General features: G+C 38.5%; 1 protein-coding gene across 1 annotated transcript in view; it reads right to left on the reverse strand.

Moving 5' to 3' along the window:
- Nucleotides 1-27,790, reverse strand: part of GSAP (gamma-secretase activating protein) — an 89,536-nt gene that overhangs the window by 56,391 nt on the left and 5,355 nt on the right. Inside the window, exons 2-12 of the mRNA XM_018047267.1 lie at nucleotides 24,098-24,174; nucleotides 22,299-22,355; nucleotides 20,308-20,377; nucleotides 19,956-20,009; nucleotides 15,449-15,537; nucleotides 10,772-10,841; nucleotides 9,263-9,312; nucleotides 5,955-6,059; nucleotides 5,666-5,725; nucleotides 4,311-4,354; nucleotides 3,046-3,131 (exon numbers count right to left, since the gene is read on the reverse strand). Coding sequence (XP_017902756.1) covers nucleotides 3,046-3,131; nucleotides 4,311-4,354; nucleotides 5,666-5,725; nucleotides 5,955-6,059; nucleotides 9,263-9,312; nucleotides 10,772-10,841; nucleotides 15,449-15,537; nucleotides 19,956-20,009; nucleotides 20,308-20,377; nucleotides 22,299-22,355; nucleotides 24,098-24,174 — 762 coding nt within the window. The remainder of the gene's footprint in view (nucleotides 1-3,045; nucleotides 3,132-4,310; nucleotides 4,355-5,665; nucleotides 5,726-5,954; nucleotides 6,060-9,262; nucleotides 9,313-10,771; nucleotides 10,842-15,448; nucleotides 15,538-19,955; nucleotides 20,010-20,307; nucleotides 20,378-22,298; nucleotides 22,356-24,097; nucleotides 24,175-27,790) is intronic.

The following is a 27,790-nucleotide window of genomic DNA, read 5'->3' on the forward strand; positions in this document are numbered from 1 at the left end:
TGTAAGATCTCCTCAGAGAACTACTTGGCCTTTTTGCATTTCGTTTTCTTGAGGATGGTCTTGATCCCTGCCTCCTTTACAATGTCATGAACCTCCATCCATAGTTCTTCAGGCACTCTGTCTATCAAATCTAATCCCTTGAAACTATTTGTCACTTCCACTGTATAATCATAGGGATTTGATTTAGGTCATACCTGAATGGTCTAGTGGTTTTCGCTACTTTCTTCAATTTAAGTCTGAATTTGGCAATAAGGAGTTCATGATCTGAGTCACAGTCAGCTCCCAGTCTTGTTTTTGCTCTACGGCTGCAAAGAATATAATCAATCTGATTTCGGTATTAACCATCTGGTGATGTCCATGTGTAGAGTCTTCTCTTGTGTCTTCTCTTGGGCTTCCCTGATAGCTCAGTTGGTAAAGAATCTGCCCACAATGCAGGAGACCTGGGTTCGATCCCTGGATTGGGAAGATACCCTGGAGAAGGGAAAGGCTATCCACTCCAGTATTCTGGCCTGGAGAATTCCATGGACTCACAGGAGACTGACCCAGACTTGCCCGTGAGTATCCAGGAGTCTCTGGCAGAGGTGTGGGTCAGCTGCAGCCTGCTGCAGGGCTGGGGGCACTGAGGGCAGCAGTGCATGCGTGGGACCTTTTGAAGGAGGTCGCCATTATCTTTGTTACCTCCACCATAGCTGGGCCTCAGGCCAAATAACAGGGAGGGAACACAGCCCCGCCCATCGACAGAAAATTGGATTAAAGATTTACTGAGTATGGCTCTGCCCATCAGAACAAGACCCAGTTTCCACCTCAGTCAGTCTCTCCCATCAGGAACCTTACATAAGCCTCTTATCCTTCTCCATCAGAGGGCAGACAGACTGAAAACCACAATCACAGAAAACTAACCAATCTGATCACGTGGACCACAGCCTTGTCTAAGTCAAAGAAACTATGAGCTACCCAAGGGCTACCTAAGATGGAGGGGTCATGGTGGAGAGTTCTGATAAAATGTGGTCCACTGGAGAAGGGAATGGCAAACCACTTCAATATTCTTGCCTTGAGAACCCCATGAACAGTATAAAAAGGCAAAAAGATAGGACACTGAAAGATGAACTCCTCAGGTCAGTAGGTGCCCAATATGCTACTGGAGATCAGTGAAGAAATAACTCCAGAAAGAAGGAGAGACAGAGCCAAAGCAAAAACAACACCCAGTTGTGGATGTGCCTGGTGATGTAAGTAAAGTCCGAAGCTGTAAAGAGCAATATTGCATAGGAACCTGGAATGTTAGGTCCATGAATCAAGGCAAATTGGAAGTGGTCAAACAGGAGATGGCAAGAGTGAATATCGACATTTTAGGAATCAGTGAACTAAAATGGACTGGAATGGGTGAATTTAACTCAGATGACCATTATATCTACTACTGTGGGTAAGAATCCCTTAGAAGAAATGGAGTAGCCATCACAGTCAACAAAAGAGTCTGAAATGCAGTACTTGGATGCAATCTCAAAAATGACAGAATGATCTCTTCCATTTCCAAGGCAAACCATTCAATATCACAGTAATCCAAGTCTATTCCCTGACCAGTAACGCTAAAGAAACTGAAGCTGAATGGTTCTATGAAGACCTACAAGACCTTCTAGAACTAACACCCAAGAAAAATGTCCTTTTCATTATAGGAGACTGGAATGCAAAAGTAGGAAGTCAAGATATACCTGGAATAACAGGCAAATTTGGCCTTGGAGTACAGAATGAAGCAGGGCAAAGGCTAATGGAGCTTTGCCAAGAGAATGCGCTGGTCATAGCAAACATCCTCTTCCAACAACACAAGAGAAGCCACCCTCATCTCTTGCTAAAATCCTCCCATGGTCTGTGAGGCCCTACATGACCTGGCCCCTGCCTACCTCTTCAGATCTCTCTACCAATACTTTTCCTATCGCTCACTCTACTTCAACTAGTCACCCTGTTCTTAGCTCACATGCATCCTCAAGTATCAAGGGAAATATTATTTCCTGCCCTAAGTTCCCTGAGACCAGTTTATAGAGGGACTTGTGGGCTTGAAGGAGACCCAAAATGGAGAGAAAACTATCGACTGCATTTTGAAAGAGTGAGGTGGAAAAGGAAGCAATTTTCAGGACTAAGAATGCACTGGCTGAAGTAGAACATACTTGTACATACTTGAACATACTATAACAGTATCTTCTATTAAACCTCTACTATATGCTCTCATGGCTTCCTATAATTCTCATTCATAAAATGTACCATGATTGTATTCAAATACTCTGTGTGCACTTACTTAACGTCCAATATCCGTACTAAGTAGTAACTTTCTATTAATGCTCCGTAAGTGACAGATCAATGAATACCACGTAATATAGCTTTAAATGAATGTAATTTCAGTCCAAGCACTACTTAACTCTCATAGTAACTGTCCACTCAAGTTGGACTATTAAATATGGCTATTAGATTGAGCTACTAGAGTTCATTACTCAGATGATTATTAAAGTTAATGAGCAGTTTTTCATGAGATTCATTGACTGTAATCATACTCCTCTCCTCTCATTTTCAGGCATTATTTTCCCCCCTCCCTATTTTTTCTATCTATAATAAACAGGTCTTAAGAGATGGAATACTGTACACTCATAACTTGTATGTGAAGATTTGATTGTCAGCTCAGTAGGTTATAGCATGGCTCTGAAAGTAGCGAATCACATGGGTTTAGAACTTCAGCATCAGTAAGCCAGACACAAAAAGCATTCCTCTCATTGTATATCATTTCTTTACAATGAAGCAGGTGAGAAAATGTAGCTTGATTAAATATGAACCCATCCCCTCTACTAGAGAAATAATACAAAGAAAAACTTTTAGAACAATAGCTGGACTGTGGCTTCTCTTATACAGACAGCAAATGTATAAAATTACAGTGGAGAAGTTAATTTGGTATGTAAATACCCACATGATCACTTATGTTCAGGATCCATATAACTGAACAATGGCTAAATATATGGAACTCAAGTAAAATTAAATAAATTGACAAATACAACCCGCTTCTACCTGTATGGTTGGTAAAAACACATAAGGTCAGGTGTTCAGATAATTCCTCTTGGTCTTGAAGATCACTATATCCAAAGTTGACAAGTCTAAGAACATAAAGGATAAGAATTTACAAATAAGTTCCCTCATAAAAGATGTGAGTAACAACTATAATTTATCCACATGTCTCTGAGAAATTTAAGTAGATAATATGTCCTTTTGTTAAAATAAATAAGTAAAGCAATAATTTGTCAATCCTTGGTCCAGGAAGATCACATACGATGCAGACAGCAACTAAGTCCACGTGCCACAAACACTGAGCTTGTGGTCTAGAGCCCAGCAACCGCGGCTACTGAGCCCTCGGGCCACAGCTGCTGAAGCCTTTGTGCCCCAGAGTCTGCGCTCCGCAGGAGAAGCCACCATGAGAAGCTACTGGAGAGCAGTCCCCTCTTGCCACAGCTAGAGAAACGCCCACACAGCAATGAAGACCCAACACAGCCAAAAATAAACAAAATTATTTTTTAAAAACAGTAATTTTTAAAAATAGATGGTACATAAATGGCAATAGGCAGGATATACAATATTTCAACTTTTGTCTAATTTTAAAATAATGTTGATGCTACATTTCAAAATAAACAGAACCGAATGTTCATATATGATAAAAATAAGGCTAGTGAAATGTAGCATTTTGCAATTACCATTAATTCAGGAAGACTTTCATTTCTTCTGTGCACTTGTGGCTTTGAGTCTATTTTTTCAAAAGTATCTCCTGTTTTTACTAAATGTAAAATAGTCTGGGGGGGGGGAATCTTGCCTTTTGTATAAAAATGAAAACAGGCGGGGTGGGGTGGGGGCGGGGAGAAGCAATAGACTCAGCTGAGCTATAAGTGGATTGACCTGAGACATCCTCTTTGATGGCAACAAGAAAAGGGTTCTGATGCTTCATTCTAAACATAGAGCTCTCTGACTCTGACTCTGAATCTTTTTATTGAATTACAGAGCACTTCCACATATCAAAAATAATAATAATAATAAGATGCCCTATAGAAATAAATGGCTAAGAAAATCAATATGATTGCCTTTACATGGAAAAACCCTGTGTCCATACTTGATAACATTGTGTATATTCCCTATAGAAAACAGAAACAGAAAAGATGGCAAACACTCCCTCACATAAACAGAACATCAAATTATCCTTTTAGCAGTATATCACAGATTATGTTTAAATATAATCATTCTGTCCAGAAGTGTCTATAAAAAATAATAATAATTTAGGAGTAACCTACTTGAATCCTGAGTCACTTAATGATATATCCAAGGGTGCTTCAAACTGTCAAAAAATCAGGTGATAACAAAGCAAAAGATGACGTTAGTTAAGTGATGATAGTTCTGGAAACCAGAGCAAACCTGACGACACTGTGCTTACATAATGATGAAGAGCTCCTTTAACTAGCATTATCTTCAGAGGTTATTTCACACATCTACATAGAGAAAGTCCACTGGGAATATTCTGGAGTCTACATAAATCACAAGCTTGATGTATATTCATCAATCATAAATATACATCAAGATTTTGCTTCAGATTTGACTACCGTAGACGGGTTGTGTAATAAGTTGATTGGAAGGAGTAGGCTTTTATAGGACACAGATGATTGTGTAGGGAATGGTATCTTTAGAAAGAGAATGAGTGTGAGTCCAGAAAAAGGGGGGCAGGAGGAGTAAATGAAATTCTTATAATGGTATGATGTCAATCTGCATTAGACAGCAATATTAATCCTAGCCAGGAAGAATAATGTTCTGTCCATCACAGATAAAGATACTTATGACTCCTCACTACAATGATACTTCTCACTACACTCCAAATACTTTTCCAGGAGTGATTCTAGATTTTTACTAATTAAACTATATCCTCTCATCGACTTTAGACTCAATCCACCATCCTCACACATCCTTTTGGATCAAATGACGCATAATCACGAACTACTGACCACACCTACCACATACTGCTGCTGCTGCTGCTGCTAAGTCACTTCAGTTGTGTCCAACTCTGTGCGACCCCATAGACGGCAGCCCACCAGGCTCTCCCATCCCTGGGATTCTCCAGGCAAGAACACTGGAGTGGGTTGCCACATACTACCTCCTACTAAATTCTACCTCATACAAACTCTCACTCTTAACCATGTTTCTTTATTGTGAAGCATTCAGTTAGTAGAAATTTCCTGTGTGTGCTTTTCTTATCACCTATATTAATTGCATTTACTATAAAGCTGAAGCTTTGAGCTGACAGGAACTATTTTACTTGCTCATACAAGCTATTCATACATGATCAATAATGCTAAAATGCTCTTTATGATAACTTTCATTAAAAAGGAGTAATGGTTAGTATAAGAGCTTCCCTTGTGGCTCAGCTGGTAAAGAATCCACCTGCAGTGTGGGAGAGCTGGGTTCGATCCCTGGGATGGGAAGATCCCCTGGAGATCTTCCAGGGAAAGGCTACCCACTCCAATATTCTGGCCTGGAGAATTCCATGGACTCTATAGTCCACGGGGTCATAGAGTCGGGCACGACTGAGCGACTTTCACACAAATCACAAAATGGGAATAAAATTTCACCATATAGCCCAGTCATTTTCTGGACTTACCATTAAGTTAAAGTGCTCATCAGCATAAAACTGGATGCATTTTAAGACACTCCTTGATTTCTAAAAGAGAAAACAGAGTAAGTGACAAATTAAGAAAAAAAAAAAACACTAAAGAGAGAGAGAGAAAAGGAAGCAACAAAAAAGCAAACAGTAATGAAAATCTTCATTATTTGTAATAAACTTTGACTGTTCTCATCAATGAAAATGAAGTAATTAATAAATTATAACAATGATAACATCAAAATTAAAACACTCCCATAAAAAAGAGTGCCAGTGGATTAGTTTTTACCTTCAGATCAATATAGTATAATCTCTGCTCTGACATATCCCACTGAGCCCAAACAAAATCTTCGGCTATTCTCTCTCTTGGGAGATGGCCAGAATTTTTAATTACCTAAGGAGGCAAAGAGATTTTAGAAATAAATAACTGTTTTAAAGGAGAACATATCTGGGTTTCATAATTATTTTGAATATTCTATCTTTATAATACCTGTAAATATTTCCACAGTTAATTTTTAGTTGCCCCTACCTCCAACACATACACATGGAAGCTCTTTCCAAAAAAAGATTTAGGGTATCATTTCATTACTTGCTCTTTACAACACTCTGCAATAAACTATTTTATTCTTGTTCTTAGTTAGACAGACAGGCTGGGGCTGTTGAAGGCAAGGCCACACTTATCACAAATCAACAGCTAGGCAAATGGAAGATTCAAAGCTTCCCATTTTGGACATAACACACTGAAGTATCTGCAGTCTAGAGGGCTTTATTACCAAAGGTCAACTGTGAGGACAAGGGAAAACTCAAGCCTAGGAGAGGGGAGTACTGGGCAACAATCCGAGATCTGCCATAAACACTTCATGTGGCTTTGGTCATAGTTCTTGCCTGTCCATCTTCTACAATGAGTCTGATGATACTGCCCATTGCTCAGCAATACTTAATTATTCATCCTTCAAGATCCAGCTGAGGCATTGCCTCCTGTACAAAACCCAGTTTCACCTCCCCATATGAAGGCAAAGCTCCCCATCTCCGTATTTCTGTCACTTTGGCGTGCTTCTATCACATTTATACTTTAATTAATGCTATAAGTCTATCCCAATGATTATGCACTCTTCTACAGCACCTTTATATTTTCAATGACTTGACTGTTTCTAGTATGTAGTAGTGCTCAAGAAATACCTGTCAAATAAAGGGAAAGGAAATTGTACACAAGGGTAAATGGAAAGAAATGCTAAATGTAATACAAGGAATTCAGAGTTCATTTTCCTCAAAATGCTCAACAAGCATTTTCCTCAAAATGCTCAACAAGCAAAAGCTATCTATACTGGGACAGGTAAGTAAAGAATGAAGACAGGTTGGTGTAGGAGAATGAGGAAAAAAAGGGATGGACCTTTCTTTGATGGTCTGATATACCATCAGAATGGTCCACATTTGTACCTAAACCCTCTCTAATCTCAGAAGGGATTTCCCCCCTGAGGCTAAGTTGGAACTCAAGGGAGGCACAGGGCAAGCAGAATCATACACCTCTATTTCTGTTTGCCTGGTTCCATCACGTTTGCTGGCAAAAGATCCAAGAGTACTTATCTGACTCTTAACTTTGGGAAACCCATCTTGTTTCCATCTGATGGCAACTGAGGTTCATATAGCAGTTCTTCCCTCGCCAGAGTTACCTCACCTGTGTGAGTCTACATTGTTGTGTTTCCTGAACATGCTGGGATAAATGTAATACCATCACTTTTATATAGGGATGTTAGGGTTGTTATAGGGTAGGTTGTTATAGGTTATATGTTGTTACAGAGTTGTTATATAGGGATGTTAACAGTGCCTCACAAAAGGACACACGTGGATGAAGGTGTGCTGGGGCTGTATCATCTTGGCCAGGAGAATTCTTCCTGGGCTTCTGACAAGTGTCTCCTGGCCTCACTCTCCCGGCAATGTCTCTCACAACTCCCAACCCCTCTTCTTAACAGCAGTCCTCTGTCTGTATCCATTTCCAGTTCCTGACTCCAATCTGTTTATTTAACTATCTCCAAATCCTCACTGATGGTTTTGGGATTTTGCACCTTGGTCCTTCCTCTCTGGCCTTACCATTTCCAACCATTGGCCTTGTCTTTGCCCTCCCATCCATCTGGGGCCCAGAGCTCTAGTCACACACTTTCTCATCATTTCCCAGCCAGGTGTCTTGATTTGAGGCTTTCAATCATAGATACACAATTAACAAATGCCATTTCTCATTTCAATTTTGTTCACATAATTTAAAATTAAAATCAGAGAAAGAGTATTCTGATGTAGAGCATTTAAATATTGAAGGAAATCATTTTAATATCAGTAACATCACAAAAACTGTCAATAAAAAAGACAACCTAGCAAAAATATACACAAGAATATAACTAAACAATTTTCAGAAAAATAAATTCACATAGCCAATAAGTGTAGAAAATGTTCAAACTCAACAATATTAAAGGAAATACAAACTCAAATAATAATGTTCAGTTCAGTTCAGTCACTCAGTAACAACTTAAACCCATCAAACTGGATTTTTTAAAGAGGGAAACACATCTATTATTGGTATGGATAGAGGGAAAGGGTACTTTTATATTTTGCTTGCAAAACTAAATTGTTACAAGTCTTCTGGAAAGTAATCTGGCAAAATGTGTTGAAGTTTATTAAATGCATATAACCATCAACCCACTTATCCATCCCTGAGGGTTTAATCCAAAGAAACATGTGTACCAAACATGTAAAGTTAAAAACATTTGAAACGATTTGAAATGTAAATAAAAGGGGGGAAAAGGCAATCAAGTGAATATACATCCATGGAAGAATGGTGACAAAATTGTGTACATCTATGCCAGGGACTGTTTGCATTTCTGAAGACAATGTACTAAGCTACTGTAGGTTGCTCGGCAGTAATTCCACAAAGTTGAATAAGGAGAGAGTGAATAATAAACAAACCCCTGGGTGTATCAGGGTGGGGATGTGAGATACAGAGGTATGGAGAAAAGTATGAAAAGATACACAATACACATGGTTGTGAACAAAGTTAGAGATGAAGAGTCAAGAGGGGTGTGGAAAACAAGCAAAAAAGAAAAGAAAACTGAACTATATAGAACCTCAGCATATATGCTATGATCTCATTTATTATATGCATGCTTATGTATACATGTATACAAATTTAGAGAAAGAAATCATATCTCTGTTTAGAAACCTACAGGGATACCCCTGATATATTAAGCAAAAGCAAAAGCAGCAAATTAATATCTACACTATGAATCTATTTCAGTAAAAGCAACTGAATCCTAGTATCTGTGCACTGAACCCTGAGCGAGGTACAAGGCAAGGAAGCATCACTCAAGGCTGTCATCAGTTATCTCAGGAGACTGATGGGGGCGTGGGGAGGTGAGATAGATATGAAGGAGATAATCAACTCCTTCATGTATCTTATATTATTTCATATGTTATAACAACCAATCTATAACTTGAAAGATACCAAATAAAGTAGAATGTTTTCCACAACATTAATACATCCTTAATAGCCTAGAAACACTACTCTTTATGGGAAAAAACTCTGAAGCAAAAGGACTTTCAAATATTTACCACTCGATTTCCATCTTCTTGGACAACTTGGATATGAAATTGTTCAATATCTTTTAAAAAAAGAAAACAGAAAGACAGTTTAACCTTCATGAAAAATATGAGTACTTTTTTTTCACCCAAACAGTTGTGAACTTTTTTTTAATATATAAAAGCAAAGCAGATTAAACAATTGGCTGAAAAATAGTACTATCACAGATGGCAATCTCACAAGAAAGGTTCAAAACAAAAACCCACCTTTCTCCACCCTCCCTTTACAGTCTGTGTCAAGTCCAGCATTTACTCTGCTCCTCAATACCAACAACACATGAAGCATTTAACTCTGCTACTCCCCTGGGTTAGCTGAACAAGTGTTTCCCTCCCCAGTACCATCAGTCTTATATAGGGCTCATTTGGCAGGGTTTATCTTCAATTTCCAAATACCAAATACCTCTTTATATGAAAACATCATATAGAAAACTCATTATGCCAGATATTAGGGGGAGGTATTTTTATAGGGGTCATTAACAGAACACTATAAACACTGTATTGATGTATAGATGGACCATTTTTCTCAGTAAGCAGTTTACATTGAGCCATATGTATCTTCTGTTGGTTCTAGTTACAAAAATGTGAGATACATAATTGCGCAAGAGTATCGGAGAGGGCAATGGCAACTCACTCCAGTACTCTTGCCTGGAAAATCCCATAGATGGAGGAGCCTGGTAGGCTGCAGTCCATGGGGTCTCGAAGAGTCAGATATGACTGAGCGCCTTCACTTTCACTTTTCACTTTCATGCCTTGGAGAAGGAAATGGCAACCCACTCCGGTGCTCTTGCCTGGAGAATCCCAGGGACGGGGGAGCCTGGTGGGCTGCCGTCTATGGGGTCGCACGACTGACGACGGAAATGACTGACGCAACTTAGCAGCAGTAGCGGCAGAGGAAGTGAACACAAACCAAATCTTCAGTCTTGTCCCTCCAATTACAAATCAGCTGCTTCACCTCATAACAAGAAAGACAGCTTCCTAGATCAGATGCACCAGTGAATTTTGTCCTTTCTCTATCCCTCCTTCTACTTGAAATCATCATTAAAGGATGTCCCAATCTTATCTCCCTCTACCTGAATTTGACCAAGTTGCTATGTATCCTCGAGTTCTGCCATGGATTTCTTCTAGCTTCTAATACCGTTCCCTCTGTCCATCCAAGCCTCTCTCCTTACATTATAGTTTCAACTGTGACAGACATCCTAAAGAAGGATGGACTAAAGAAGACAAAAATGACTGTTTTACAAACATTCTACCATATGCCCAAACCAGAAACCCATATTTGCAGAAGCCCATCACATATGGAGACAGAACCCAACAGAACAACAAGTGAGGCAGACAGAAAGTCCTTCCACAGGAGTCCTAGATCTTCAATGGACATCAAAGTCAGTGGACTTTTGGACTGGCGAGTGGACAGTTAGAAGCTTCATCACACTCTATGCTTCGCTAGGAGATATGCTGTTCATGAAAACATAAAGATATACTTACATTTCTCTTCTGAAAGCAGTAACAGATGATTCTCTGGTTGAGGGCGACTTTCAACATGTGGGTAGAGGAACTATAAAAAGGAAATTAAAGTCATAAGCAACTACCTTGCTTACACAATTATTTCAAAAGTTATTTCAGTTATTTCACACAGTTATTTCAATTACTGTACAACTACACACCATAGAAGGGAGTGGGAACCGCAAAATAGTTCAGGCAAATCACATTCATACACACACACTATAGATGGAAGCAAGGAAGAAAAAGGAACACTTTCAGGAGCTCAGTTTTGCAGGAGGGGATTGATGGCAGGTCCAACACAATTCCTTTAAACAGTAAGGCTAAACTGTAAGCCACTCCTAGGGATGGTGCTTCATATTTGGAATATGTGATTCTGAAGTCAATCAAAAACAATATCAATAAACAACATTTGAACAGAAAGTTCCATTTCACAAGCACCAAAAAAGAGTGATCGATAACAATTTCTTATGCAGCTAAACCTAGTGTTTAATTTGAGAGCCAAGTAAACAAACTCTGCACGACAACTTCCAAAGTCCCACATCCGAGAGACAAAGCACAACAGAACCAGGGACTTTCCAGGAAAGGACAGTGAGTCACAGTGCGGCATGTGGTGGAGGATTTACCTCAAAGTATTCAACGACTGCCACTGGAAGAAAAGGCCTGATCCAGCCCTTCCTCCTCCTCTGTGCCTGCCCTTATTTGTCAGCCCACAGGACAAAGCGGGCAGCCAGAAACACAAGGCCTGACACCATCAGCTGTGATAATGAGGGGAACCTGGCCATGGGATGACTCCAGTGACTTAATTCCTTCATCATTCTAAAGTGAAAGTGAAGTCGCTCAGTCGTGTCCGACTCTTTGCGACCCCGTGGACTGTAGCCTACCAGGCTTCTCTGTCCATGGGATTCTCCAGGCAAGAATACTGGAGTGGGTTACCATTTCCTTCTCCAGGGGATCTTCCTGACCCAGGGATTGCACCCAGGTCTCCCACATTGGAGGCAGACACTTTAACCTCTGAGCCACCAGGGAAACCTAAGAGTAACTATAAATCTGAAGTTTCACTTTGCAACATGAAAGACAGCTCACTAGGTCCACTGGCTAATTTGGGGTTTTTCCTCTAAACTTGAAAGCATAATAAAAGAACAGAACTTTTCAAGTCCCTGTTTTACAGCCTACAGCCTTTCTAAAGACGAGGGAAATTTTTGACAAAATATATTACATGGTATCTTTTCATAATGCCAAATTAGAATAGATCTCATCAACTTTTAGAAAAATTTATCTTTTTTTTTTTTTTTTGGCCACACTGCAGCATACAGGATCTTAGTAATCCAACCAGGAATTGCAGCTGTGCCCCTTGCAGTGGAAGCTTGGCGTTCTAACCACTGGACCACCCAGAGAGTCCCTAGACTTGGTTAACTTTTAGAACTGTTTGTAGTCATTTCCCTCTGAGAAAAACAAAGGATTAACTATATACCGTTCTTCACAGCAAGGCTTCCCCAGTGGCTCAGAGGTAAAGAATCTGCCTGCAATGCAGAAGACCCAGGTTTGATCCCTGGGTAGGGAAGATCTTCTGGAGGAGGAAATGGCAACTCACTCCAGCATTCTTGCCAGAGAAAAAGCCCATGGGCAAAGGAGCGTCTTGGGCTACATACAGGCCATGAGGTAGCAAAGAGTCGAACAACGAGCAAATAAGCACATACACACACACGCATTCTTCACTGCAATAAACTCAAAACTGTAAAATAGAAAGCAAAGCAAAATTCAGCTATGAGAAGAATATAGAACTTATTTCTGCTGATTTGTGAAACTGTGTACATCAAAAAGGATACTTTGTGTACTGGAGTTGTGGAGAAGCAATGATGAGTTTTCACACAGATAATGGAAAAGCAAATACTCAATGCCTCAAAATAAGGGGAAACTACAGATTTGGTGTCCCCTGAGTCTCCAGAGGTGACCAGGGCTCACTGGCTTAAGGCTGTGACTTAAACTGATGACCAGTTCTAAACCTTTGTCTTGTCTCTGTGAGGCAATCACGATTTTAAAAGTTCCATTCAGGTGGTTGTTTTTCTTTCGAATTTGAGGCAACCCTGGAGCAAGGCCTACAAGTGAGAATATACGTAAGACAGGCTTCAGACACAGCTCTACAAAAGCATGCAACGATTTTGGAGATTTCGTTTTGTTTGCTTTATGAGTAGGAATCTATATAGACTATATTAGGAAAATAATTATTTTTGTAAATATTGAGCTAGATTGTGATCATTAATATTCATTGATGGAAGGTACATACTATAGGCATGTGGACGTGGACAGTGTGTAATTATCCAGTGAACTATCTGGAAGGTACAATCATGCCAGTGGGGAACTCTACAAGGGCCCCAGATTGAGATCCGGACTCCGCTCACTACTGTCCTGAAGGAGTTTCTTCACGAAGGCTGCACAGGTAGAGGGAAAATGTACTACTGGAAATCACCACGGTTGTTTCGAAAAGAAAAAGGAAATAGATCACAGGGTAGGACCAAATTTTGTGGACAATGAATAGTGTTTCTCTAAAGGAGAGCAGAATGGAGAGAGGGTGAAGGTAGGGATTTGCCATGGGTGGAGGCTTGGAGGAGTTTCTTTCTTCAGAGGCCTGAGCATGCGAGCAGGGAGCAGGGCTTGGAACTGGATGGACCAAGATGAGTGTGGGTCTACTTCACATGGGTGGGGATGCAATCATGCACCTTGCATTTTTAATTTTTTTAATTAAGATAAAATGCACATAACAACATTCACTATTCACAGTTTTCAGTATTAATAATACAATTCAGTATTTTTAAAATATATTCAGAGTGTTATGCAACTATATATTTGTAAAACCTTTTTCCTTCCTACACTCTGATTACCCATCCTTCAATAACATCATCACAGCCCTGGATAAAAATGGTAAAGAAACCAAAAGAACATGCCAGAAAAGGGAAGTGTCCCACAGTCACCCCTGCACTGAGGACAGTGTAAATAAACAGAGTGGATTCCTGGGGGAGGGAATGTAGCTTAGCAGTTCCAAGCCAGGCCCTGTCTGGCAGCAAGCAGCGGCCCGGAGAGAAGCCAGGAGTGGTGGTGAAATGCACAACTGGAAGGACTGGCTGACAGTGGACAAGCAGGCATGTGCGAGACAGCTCGTTCTCCCAACACATACTGCCAGAGGGAGACCCAAGGTCAGAGGCTGAGAACAGGTAGGGCAGGGGGAGGCTACACAAGGTAATTGTTCACGCAACCCAGCAGGAACAAGGGTAATCGATTCTTATTCTCAGTGATAGTTACATTCCATCTGTGCCTGCATCAGTGCTTAATCGTTTTTAATTCTTTTTTGACTCCATGGACTGTAGTCCGCCAGGGCTCCTCTGTCCATGGGATTCTCCAGGCAAGAATACTGGAGTGGGTAGCCATGCCCTTCTCCAGGGGATCTTCCCAACCCAGGGATCAAGCTCGACTCTCCTGCATTGCAGACAGATTCTTCACTTTCTAAGCTACCATGGAAGCCCTATGTTCCATAAGGTCACCACAAACACTGAACTCTGAACCACTGTTCCCAAGGGAAATAGTGATAAAAGCTCCTATGAACCTCTAGCTACAATATTTTTGTCAACAAAACAAAACAAAACTTGGTCTGTGTCCCTATTTAAAGACATTGTGGGACTTCCCTGGTGGTCCAGTGGCCATGACTCCACGCTCCCACTGTAGGGGGACCAGGTTTGATCCCTGGTCAGGGAACCAGGTCCCACATGTCGCAACTAAGAGTGTGCACACTAAAAAGATTCCGTATTCTGCATCAATGATCAAAAGATCTGGTGTGCCACAACTAAAGATACTGTTGATTCGCTAGCAATGAACTCAGTCAGCTGCACTATAATGCCTAAATGAAGTTTCTCTAATGAACACACATATTTCTCTGTAAAGTATATAGCAGCCTTTTTGCACTTAGAAACATGAAACACTACTTCAGCAATTCACTTGGAGGACATGTTAGACACGAAATCAACTGCCAAAGAGTGTGAAAAACATGGCATTAAGTTGACTATGAAAACAATGTTTGTTTATAGTCTGAGAACTGAATCTGAAAGGCAGGGTCACCTTGTTCTGCCTCAGCTGGGAACATGTACATTGGGTGACAAATTTTCACATGTCTACCAACGACTGATCTGGGGGCTACAAATGAATTTTAGTGGGTAGCAGAATTTGCAAATTCTATGTGCAAGTAATGAGGACTGACTATATCTAAGTCTATTTGTGTTATACACACAGTGCTTCTGCATCAGTGCATGGAGTTGAGAAATTCAGGGATTAATTATGTCATTTAAACACAGGCGTTTAACCTGTCTACTCTATGAAACATTAGATAAGCCATTTTCAAAGTTCCTTTCAATGTGTTTTGATATTCAATATTTTATCATGTAAAAACATCTATTATATCAAATAACCATGATGTAATAGAAACAGAGAGCTAGGTTTGAATTTTGATTTCCATGTTTGTGAGGGAAGAGGTATTCATTCCAGCCATACCCATTCACTGGATTATTCTGAGGATTAAATCTGATAATGTGTTTGAAAACACTTTAACCCCACTGTCTCTAGGTTTCATGCCTTTTGATTAAAGAGATAAGTGATAAAGATATGCTCACTTACCTGTACCCAAATATAGCTATCCACTGCTTTTAGAACCTTCACATTGTTAATGGGGTGGATCTCGACCAACAAAGTTAAGCACTTTGATCCTGTAAAGTAAAGGATGCTTTTAATAGTAGCAAAGTCCAGAATATTACACATTACTCTTCCACATAGGCCTGAACTTTGAAAATGTAAAATGCATTACTTACTGTATTAGTTACTCCACAAACAAAAGCAGTTATCTTAAAACTGAGACTTCTTAAAACCACTAATAGATACAGAAAACATTATGAAGGAGAAGTCAATGTACATGGAGTGAGAAACAGGTTCCCACCCATTTCTCAGCTATTTTTACCATCACTTCACAGGCCCTCTCAGCTTTTAAGTCTAAACAAATACATCTCAGTTCAGAGTCACTACAATTCTGTAGCACAACTGCAAATACTGTTTGTGTGGAAAATATAAAGATTTCTGATGAATGAATGTGTCAGGGTTGACAGCAACTAGGACAGGGACTGGGCTTCTCTCAGGAAGGCTGGAGCTGCATGGATAAAGACTCACTTATTTCCTTACTGTCACATCTGAGCAAATGTCATTAAAGACAGTAATTAGAAGGAAGTTTTGGACACAGGCTAGAATGGGGTTACCACAGATATTCAAATTTAGACCAAGAGTTCCTCCTCAGAAAAGGAGTTGCCTTATATTTGAGTTCTTATAACAGCTCTAATATTCACATGTGCTTCCTCAATGACTTTACTTTGAGTAATAATTTACAATTTGGGGATGGTGCAGCAGCCTGGAATGGAATCAATGCCAGTTTTCACTACTTAAGAAAGCAACCTAACAGTATTGCTTTATGTCAAGAAAAAAAATGTAAAGAATATAAAATATTTTCTGGGATATTGCCTCACATTTTCTTTTAATGTTCTTTAAAACTCTCTAAATGCTAGTTCTCTAAAACTCTCCTTTTAGAGTTTACTGAAAGCAAAACAGTGAGTAAGTTATTATGTGGAATCACAAATACACAACAACAAAAAAAAATCAAAAGCAAATGTTGTTTGGTTGATGGTACTTAAAATAAAAATTCCAGTGACAGGTCATTCACGATTCAAAAGGGCTATATACTTCTAATAACTGAGACAAGGTAAAGTGAGATGCTTTGGGAGTCTGCTTGATGACTCAAAAAATGGCTCTAAGAATAAGAAATATTGATGTCAAAGATATTTGTGAAGAAAAATAGACTGTGAAATGTGGGAATGACAAAAAGAAAAAAGCTATTTTCCTTATTGTCTTAAGTGTATATAACTCGGAGAAGGCGATGGCACCCCACTCCAGTACTCTTGCCTGGAAAATCCCATGGATGGAGGAACCTGGTAGGCTGCAGTCCATGGGGTTGCGAAGAGTCAGACACAACTGAGCGACTTCACTTTCACTTTTCACTTTCATGCATTGGAGAAGGAAATGGCAACCCACTCCAGTGTTTTTGCCTGGAGAATCCCAGGGACGGGGGAGCCTGGTGGGCTGCCGTCTATGGGGTCGCACAGAGTTGGACACGACTGAAGCGACTTAGCAGCAGCAAGTGTATATAACTAATTTAATACAGTAAATAGCACAAGTTGATATTTGACTATTTCATCTCTTGCCCAAAAAGTTTATATATTCCAACTAGGGGAAAAATCTTTTTAGGGGGCAGGCAGGGGAATCTTCTCATTGGAAAAATAACAAATCACCTGTATTCAGCTTTTTTGTCAATGAATCTGTTCCCAAGTAAGATTATCAGCTAAATTTACTTACCTTTAAAATGCTAGGTTTATCGAGGGCAGGGCAGAATTCATCTTCCTACACTAATTTTTCATTTCTTTAGGGCAGCCCAGATACTTAATATAAGTAGCTTAATGAAAAGAGTAATTGGACAAACAGAAATGTCTCTCAATAACATACCATGTGCCTTCATAGTGTAATGGGAAGCACTCTGGAATAGGATTCTAGAGATATCAATTCTAGTTTAAAATCTGTCACTAACCTGATATTTATACTTCAATAAATCACGAAGATTTCCTAGGCCTTGGTGCTTTGTTTTTAGTTCATTTTTGCTTTTTTTTTTTTGCCACACTGAGTACAGCTTGCAGGATCTTAGTTTCCCAACCAGGGAATGAACTCAGGCCCCAGCAGTCAAAGAGCCAAGTCCTAACCACTGGACTGCCAGGGAACTGCCAATGTTTTGTTATTTAAAAAACAAAGTGAAGAACTACAGAATCAGATTATTTCTACAATCACTTTCAGCCCTGAAATCCACAGTGATTCCATTAAGTGCTTAAAGTTGTCTTAAGAATTCAGAGAAACCAGGTATCAATGGAGCCTGGGAGTACATCACTGAAAGGCAAGACAGACCCAGCAGGTCACCGAGGCTGTAGGGAGTAGGGCAGCAGGACCAAAAGGGACAGCATGGATGGACCTCAAGGCATTATGCTAAGTGAAGTAAGTCATATTAAGAATGAAATAATGCCATTTGCAGCAGCATGGATGGACCTAATGAAGTTAAGTCAGAGAAAGACAAATATCAAGATATCATTTATATGTGGAATCTAAAGAATAATATATACCAATGAACTTATTTACATAACAGAAACAGACTCACAGACATAGAACACAAACTTTACCAAAGGGGAAAGGTTAGGGAAGGATAAATTAGGAGCTGGGATTAACAGATACACACTACTATGTATAAAATAGATAACAAATTCTTAGTGTTGAGCACAGGGAACTATATTCAATACCTTGTAATAACTCATAATAGAAAAGAATCTGAAAAAAGAAATACGTATGTGTGTAACTGAATCACTTTCCTGTACACCAGAAACTAACACAATATAGTAAATCAACTAAAATAAAAGACAAATACCAAATGATCTCTTTTATGCGTGGAATCTAAAAACCAAATCAAACCAAAACCAAAACCAAAACCAGGTTTATAGATACAGAGAACAGATTGGTGGTTGCAGGAGGCAGAGGGTAGGAAGTAAGAGGAGAAATGAGTGAATATTTTTGCTTTGTTTAAACTGAATTTAAATTTAAAAAAAAGAAAAAAAAGCACAAGGACAGGCATGGCACAGGGAGGGTGAAGAGTCAGAAAAAGAAAGAACCTGGTCTGATGCAGGTAAAGGTACATATTGTGAAATAGTGAAAAGGTTGGAAGAGTGATGGTTCAGTCAAGTCTGGTTGTTTAAAAGCTCTGGTTATTAGAACTTTGGAATCGAAGCAGCTCCATGGAGCATCTGCAGCACTTAACTGACTACAAAGGCTCCTGGGGTCCGGGAGCAGCAGTGGGGCTCACGACACTGCCCACAGGGGCCTGCTATGCCTTAGGGAAAATACCTCCAGGAAGGGTGAGGGGGCAGCTGGGCCTGGCTTCCTAGAGAAAACCATTTCCCGAATAAAACAAGTTTGCGTGGCCTCGGCCAAGAAGAGAAGCACTGCTGACAAAAATTTTGTCATAAAGTTTGTAGACCAAGGAACTCTACCTTGCTTATTTGAGATACATTATAGTCTGTCTCACTTAGGCAATGGAAAAATCTCATGATAAGCAACAGAATGTTAACACCTTGAGGCAAACTACTTTTTATAATCAACTGGCTTATCAAGTTATTCACAAACGAAAAAATCAGCCTTCAGCAAAAGGCAAAATATTTGCATAATATTTGTTCAAAGGACTAATCATTAAAACAGATCCTATAGTATTTTCTGGTCACAAAATTTCTGAAATTGTAGCTGAACAAAAGGCCTCCTAAGGGCGTCCATGATCTGTCCGCAACTCACGTTCATTTCCTGCTGGCCTTATTTCCCACCACTCTGCCCTTGTTCACTCCAGTCCAGCCTCACTGACCTCACTATCGTGGAACAGCTAGAGAGTCTACCAAGCACTCTGGCCTCAGGGCCTTCATGCTGGCTGTTCCTTCTGCCAGAAATGTGCTTCCCCATGCTGCTGCTGCTTAGTTGCTTCAGTGGTGTCTGACTCTGTGTGACCCTATGGAAAGGCAGCCTGCCAGGCTCCTCTGTCCATGGGATTCTCTAGGCAAGAGTAGGTTGCCATACCCTCCTCCAGGGGATCTTCCTGACCCAGGGATCAAACCTGGGTCTCTTGCATTGCATAGACGCATGCTTGCTGCCCCCCTCCTTTCAGGTCTCTGTTTAAAAACTCCTTTAATCGAGTTTCCTAGGATCATCCCTCAAACTATCTGGGCTCAAATACTAACCTCTTCCCGACCTTTGGTACCAGCTTCTTTCTGCCTATAGCACCTGTTTAGTCTGCAGGTGCTAACTGCCTTTTTTAATATTTCTGTTATTCACTGTTATACTATTTTCTGTACTTTCTTGTTTACTTGGAAAAAATGCAAAGAACATGCCTGACATGACCTTTGCCTTTTTATTCTGAGATACAGCTATTTGTAAATATGCTTGCAGTTTGACTTAGTAGTTCAATAAATCTTCATCTATCAACAAGTACTGAAAAGTATAATTTCATTACCTGGTTGAAGCTCATTACTCCTTCCTTCTTTAGCAGCTTGAACTAAACTTGTAGCTAATGGAAAAAGGAAAAAAAAAAAATCCATTAGCAAATGATCTATGCAGTGGCTTGTTAAAGTTTACCAGATAATACCCAGAATAAGTGAGGGCTCAAAGGATCTGTCAGTGGGTGACTAAAGTAAAATACAAAGCACTCTTTATTGTAGGTAGACTCTACAGATTCTTTATTTCAAATCTTATCTCGAAAGTACATCTTTTCCCAGAATAATCAACTATTGTAAAACTTCAATACTTTGAAACTCAAAAAATATAGCTTCGTTCTCGACTTGTAGCAATAAAAGAGTTCAACTTACCCAGCAAAGTTTTCTCCCTGTTGACTGAGCAACTGACAACTTGCAAATCTTTCTCAAATGTATAGAGATGCTATTAAAACAGAAGCATTTTTTAATTTGGAGTTTCATGTTAAATAACAATTTTATGAATGCAAATCCCCACTCAGCTCTTTAGCAAGTATCACTGTGGCAGGCATTTTATTAAAGGACCACCAATGAACCAGTTTAACTATACGGAGAAGTTTCAGATTATGTTTTAAGAAAAAAGTTTGCTATTGTAGGCCATGTTTGGCACTGAAATTTAACCATTAGACAACACGGTGTAGTAGTTAAAAGCACAGACCTTGAAGCCAAGCTAGACCCAGGCTCAAATCCTAATTCTGTCACTTGCTAGCTGTGTGACTTTGGATGAGTTACTCAACCATTCTATCCTCCCATCAGCAAAATAGGAATCATGTTACTACCCATCTTGGGAGATCCTTAGAAGTGCTGAGTTAAATAATCCATGTGAGAATACTTACTACAATGTCTGCCACACATAATAAGCACTCAAGGGTGAGCAATTAGGATTATGAAGGCAAGTTAGCATTTTAATCAAATTACATAACTATGACATCATTAACTATGTCTAAGAGACTGCCACAAGTGCATCTCCTAAAGGATGCCCATATTTAGAACACTGGCAAAGTAATCGGCTATTTTTATTTAACCTGTATTTTATTTTCTTACTGTTTAAATGTTGCAAGATTCTATTTCCTGGGATATCAAAGAAAATTAAAATGGTCATGCAGAAGGAGGATGTGAGGTGCAGACTGAGGAAATGGAGATAATCACAGTTATATTAAGCAAACTCTCTTAAAACATATTCAGGGTATAAGGAAAGACAGAATCTTAGACTTCAGGAGAGAACAGTTAAGAGAAACAGTGACTAGCAGAACTATTACAAAGGTAAATAGTACTTGCAGACTGAAAAGGCACTGAAAACATACTAGAATGCAATGGCCAAAAGTTGATAAAAAACGTTGACAAGTCAGGAAAAGTAAACTTTGATTTAATAAGAAAGCTCTGAATTCATGTGACAAGTTATGGTTTCCTTTATTCTTGCTCTGAGGGATTCTTATTTATAAGTAAGAAGAGGCATGAATGTATATACTTAATTGTAACTGCTTCATCCTTTCAATTATGTAATAACACACATAGTCTCATAAGTGTTTAAAACATGCAAACACTACCAAACAAAAAGTCTAAGTTCTCCATTATATTCACCCTATCCCAAACCCTTTTGAAAAAGAAACATTTTGTAATTTACTCTGTAGTCTTTCAGATCATCCAAAATGAGTTTTTAATATATTTACACACATATATTATGTCATTTTCTTGCAAGTTTTGTTATAAAACATAAATGGAATGCATTATTCTGGCAACTTGCTTTTTCATGTAATAATGTGTTTTGGAATGACTCGTGACAGTGTACATTTATAGACTTCTCAGTCTCTTGATATTTACAAATTATTTTTACAAATTATTTTTACATAGACGCAAAGGGACCTCGTCCCATTTGCCTCAAGAATTAGACAAGCCTGTCACATTAACCAACGTCTTATGTGAGCTGTCTGGGGAAAGATGAAGAAAAAGAGGCTCATTCTACCACTGGATCTTTGAGAAGTAATGAGAAGAAAATCAGTGAAGTTCTGCAGAAGCAGAACTCAGAGTCAGAGGTCATTCTGACATCCTAAGCTTCTGGGAAACACACATCCTAGGGAGGCCACTGGACTTCCTACATTCCTACAGAATACTGGATAATTGGTTTGAACCTGTTCAGCTTAAATCTCAAAGGACTAAAAGACTACAGTTGACATTTGGTCCAGGAGTCCTCACATTTTTTTTTTTAAAGATAGTATAAAAGGACAAGAGAAGGAAGACAAAAAAATATAAAATAAATTTGTATCTTAAAAAAAGGAAAACCAAAGGCAGTAAAGTAACTGAAAACTATAATTCATGGTGATTTTTACCTCATTTTGCTTGGTTTGGTAATCATATAATCCAAAGAAGACATTTCCCTTATTGTCCTGAAAAGAAAAAATTAACTAGATGTTTATTAAAGGTCATTGTTTAGGAATTCACTAGTTTTAAAAGAAATCTGCAATAATTCAACCAGTATTAGCAATAAGCACTCTAAAGGTAGCCTGCTGCGCACGTCAGAGAAGGACTGAACAGGGTTCGATGGCAACACAGGTCAAGCGGTGAAAGGGAGCCAAGAACATACAGCTCAGTGAGTCTGAGGAAGCCTGTCTATAGCACACAGCACAGTGGAGGAGCAAATCTTTTTCTACTTTCATTTATTTCTGTAAAAGAATGTGAACGATGGATACTGAAAGTAGGTAGACTAAGTCCATGATAGTCTCATAAATAAAACTTCTTGGCAAATAGACGGCGAAACAATGGAAACAGTGACAGATTTTATTTTCTTGGGCTCCAAAATCACTGTGAATGGTTACTGCAGCCGTGAAATAAAAAGATGCTTGCTCCTTGGAAGAACAGTTATAACAAGTCTAGACAGTGTTTTAAAAAGCAGAGACATTACTTTGCTGACAAAGGTCCGTACAGTCAAAGCTATGGTTTTTCCAGTTGTCATGTAGATATGAGAGCTGGACAATAATAAAGGCTGAGCACCAGAGAATTGATGCCTTCAAACTGCGGTGTTGAGAAGACTCTTGAGAGGCCCTTGGACTGAAAGGAGATCAAACCAGTTAATCCTAAAAGAAATCAACCCTGAATATTCACTGGGAGGACTGATGTTGAAGCTGAAGCTCTAATACTCTGACCACCTGATGAGAAGAACTGACTTATTAGAAAAGACCCTGATGCTGGGAAAGACTGAAGGCAGGAAGAGAAGGGGACGGCAGAGGATGAGATGGTTGGATGGCATCACCGACTCAATGGACATGAGTTTGAGCAAACTCTGGGAGATGGTAAAAGACAGGGAAGCTTGGCAAAGAGTCAGACATGACTAAGCAAATGAACAACAACCAAAAACTTCGTGAATCACAGAATTCCTTGCATGTAGCATCCCCATGGATACAACTTAAAATAACTTCTTTAAGCAAAAAAAGTACAGTAATACAACTTGCAAAGCAAACTGGCCACTGCAATTATTCTTTCATGTTTCACTATTACAGTAAAATTATCCACGAAGTTAAATTTTCTTTCCTTAGAACAGTTAACATTGAAAACACACTGTTAAATAATAATGCCTCAAAACTCTGAGTATACAGAAATCTGAACAGATGATGTACAGTAATAATATTTAATGTTTTCTCAAAGATAAAAACTTAACATATTGATTAAGTTTAAATATCTCTTACTTGGCATTTGTCCTCTAAAGGATGAAACTGTTCGTTTATTCAAAACCTTTGAGCACTGTATCAGACATTGGGTATAGTTTTATTCTATTTAAAAAAGAAAAAGTATTACATAAGACTGAATTTCAATCATCCTATTCAATCTCACAAAATAAAAAGTCATATGTTAAAGATTAAATGCCAACAAGTCTTATTCACTACATCTTAAAAAGATAAAGCATAAAAGTCTGTTGAAAAAATATATATATATAAATGGTTAAAGAGTAAATTTTATGTTAAGTATGTGTGTGTGTGCTTAGCTGCTCTTTATGTTCAATGCTTTGCGATCCCATGAATGCTTTGCTCCTTTATCCATGGGGATTCTCCAGGCAAGAATACTGCAGTGGGATGCCATGCCCTCCTCATGTTATGTATATTCTACCACAATTTAAAAAAGAATATAGACTTACCTTATAGGTATAAATAATATTTCTGTTTTGTTCAACATTTAGTACACGTAAGCACTCATAATTGTTTTCCAAAACACCTAAAACAGAAATAATCAAGTTAATATCTAGAAGGAGATGTTTAAAAACATATCTAACAAAATATATCTGCATTAGATTTTAAAAGCCAAATACAACGATAATTCCATCATATAGAGCTTAAAAACAGGCAAAGCTAATCTATTTTACTGGAGATCAGATTAGCAATGACTTTTAAGGAAGAGGAAAGTAGTGATTAGCAAGTATCTCAAGGAAATCTTGCTAATGGAAGTGTACATTGGACAAAACCAGCAGAATCTACTAAGGCTGAATGTATATGGCTCAACAATTGTCTGTGTACTTATATCTCATCAGAAGTATACACATAATTTGGCAAATGACACATATGGCATATACAGCACTATGATTCATAATAGCCACAACTGGAAACCCAAAATATTCATCAAGCAAAGAACTAATAAATCATGATCTATTCAAACAATGGAATGTTATATAATAAGAAGAATGAATTAACTTGCTATAACATACATACACGAATAATTGAGTAAAAGAAACTCATATTTTCACTCCTTCCCAAAAAGGCACAAACTGTATGATTTAATTTATACATAAGTTTCAAAAATGGCACAAAGAATCTATGGTGCTAGCTGAATGACAGCTGAAAGGAGTATGAAGGGGATCTTTGGGGTCCTATTAATGTTCTTCTTCCTGCTCTGAGTGCTGGTTCCACGGAGGTGCCTCACTTTGTGCAGATTAACTGAGCTGTGCACTGTGATCTATATACTCTTCTGTATATTGAAGGCCATCTTCAATGACTGATATAAAGATTGTTTACACAAAACATTTAACTTGTAAGTTAACTGATCATCACCTTTCTTCTAAAATTTTAGGATATTCCTCTGAATTCTACAGTTAAAGGATTTAAACAATGGTTAGAAACAGCATCGATAATTATCATCATTAATCAGTGAGAAATGCATATTTCCCCAATTTCCTCAAAATAAATTGCTTAAACTTGACTCATCTTCCCACACAAGAATAGTGTTTTTAGTTGTTTAAAATATCATGTTGATTATGACAAATACCAATATTCAGGAAAAAATATGCAAAATACCCTATAAATCAGAGCAAATTTAGCCTGTATTCCTGATTAAAAAGGAAAAATCAAGATACAAAATCAGGATAATTGGTGAGCTCAATCCCTGCACTGGAGCTGGCGGTGGGAAACATTTAGAGAGGCAAAGAGCAGGTTCACTGAGAACCCAGGCATCATCCTGCAATCTCACTTCCAAACTCTTCACAGAAAGAAACTGCATGGATTTTCTGCAGACACAGCAAAGGGAGGGGCGAGTGTTGCTTATACATGTGTATATACAACTTTCAGTGTCTAGTGAGGTATCAGAAACACTTCTCAATGATTAAAAAAAATAATCCCTTGGTCTCTTAGGATAACAGTATGATTCAGTTAGCTTACTGCTGAATAGCAAAGAAAAGGTAAACAGAATGAACTGCTTCCTCTCTCATACTTACAATAGGAAAATGGGTAATTACTGAAAAATCCTTTAAGGTAGATTTTGCAGACATCTAAAGAGAATTTCTGTGAGTTATTTTTCATCCTGCATATGACTCAAAACTCCTGGAATGTAATGTGTCAATATTTTGCAAAGTATTTGTTTTTTTCTTTCCAGATTATAAGGATGCTGGGACTTTCTCAAAAATACACTTAAAAGGTTTTAACTAAGATAAGAAACTGCTTTATAAGAATCTTGCTAAGAAAATCCAATTTCCTTGCAAAAGCACACCTATTTTCAAATCACTATAATATTAAGAGAAAAAAAGTCTTCAACAAGTGTAGATTACAAATGATACATGCTTATTCCATTAAATCAGTGGTTCTTAAGGCTGGTTGTGTTAGAATCATCAGGGGAAATTTTGAAAGAACATGGATGCCCAAATCCTGCCCCCAAATATTCTGATTTTTTTGAGCTGGTGAAGGTCCTACTCTCTCCTGTGTGTGTTTTTAAGTTTGCTTTGTTATTCTAATGGGCAGCCAGAACTGAGAACCACTGAAGTACATATTTACAATATACATTAAACAATATTTATTAGACAGCACAATTATAACCAGCTTACAATGTAATCATGATATACAGATTTGAAGAAAATAATAAAAATATTGCCTTCCTGGGTCTATTAGGGAGCAATGATTGCAGTCTTAAGTAATCCTGCAATTGAGCACATGGATCTCATCTTTAGGACATTTGCATTAGATAAATTTGGCAATACTGGAAATCCAGACACTGGCATCTCACCACACACTATAAACCCACTGGCCCTTCCTCTTCAGATTAGCTGCTCATGTTTTAGACACACCCTTTTAAAAGACTTATTTAATAACCTCTTTGCTTATTCATTCTGACTATTCTCCCACAGTTCATCATTGGAAAGTCCAGGAGGAAGTTTAGCAATTTCAAATGAGGAAATGTGGTTTAATTTTACAGTTTAGTTAAATCAGCGTTCATGAAGAAAAAAGGTAGCATTTTGACAGTTACTTGCATAAAAGTAAATCTAACATAAAAAATATAAATAAGTAGATGCTAAAGGTGTTGGCAAAGTCACAGCTCATGTGAAATTTAAGCTGGTTTGCCACATAGTCTCATCCAGCTCAGTGTATCCTGTACTAAACACCAGTGATTTCACTTTAAAAGAAGATGTTTACCAAGTATGCAGATTTGGGTTCCAATTGCTATGAAATATGATAAATCTCATATAAAAGTATTTCTTTTCTTTCTAATGACTATGGGAGCATGGGGAGTCTCACAGCCTTATACAAAAATTTGAACTAGTTTCTAAAACACAGATCAAGGAGTGTTAAATATGATTATACCTATGACATTTTTATTCCATAAATAATTCACATAAATCCTCCTGCCCAACATGACTAGGTGCTATAATTCCTAAACTTATGAAGTAAACGTCATTATGTGATTTATATTTCATATTCTGGGTAAGATGATGAAAATCAAGGGTGGGGTGATGAAGCCAGAAAGAGAGAAGAGACTCAGAAAAGGAGACTAGGAAAGTAGGGGGAGGAACAGTGAACAGGAAGGCCAGTGGCAAGAGAAGACTGAAACGATAAAGAAAAATAACGCGACAAGCCATCCTCCAGGCCCCAAATCTGTTTGGGGGTATCTAGGAGGCAACAACCAAAGCACTATCCTTGAGGCAGTCACCTGGTACAATATATCACTTCCCTGGAAAAGATGAATAATTACAATATCAGAAAGAATGATCAGTCTGGAATATTATTAAATTCTAACAAATTCACAAATCTAGTACTAATCGAAGCAGACAAGGAGACACAGGAATGGAAACCCACATTCTTCCTGGTCTTAAGTATACGTGACATTGAAACCTCAGAAAATTCACATACCACAGACTTTTTCTTAAGTTTCCTGAGGATCTGGTACATTCCCAGAGGAGATTAAGCATTAGACACAAAAATTAATCTATATAATCTGTTATATTGCTACACACCAGTAATAGTACATATAATGTTTTTAAATGTGCCATTTATGAGAGCAACAAAAACTAACAGTAGCCCAGGAGTATATCTAGCAAATTTTCATAGAGAAAATTCTAAGACTTGTTAAGAGT

Source organism: Capra hircus, chromosome 4, assembly GCF_001704415.2.
Source record: "Capra hircus breed San Clemente chromosome 4, ASM170441v1, whole genome shotgun sequence".
NCBI classification, from domain to species: domain Eukaryota; kingdom Metazoa; phylum Chordata; class Mammalia; order Artiodactyla; family Bovidae; genus Capra; species Capra hircus.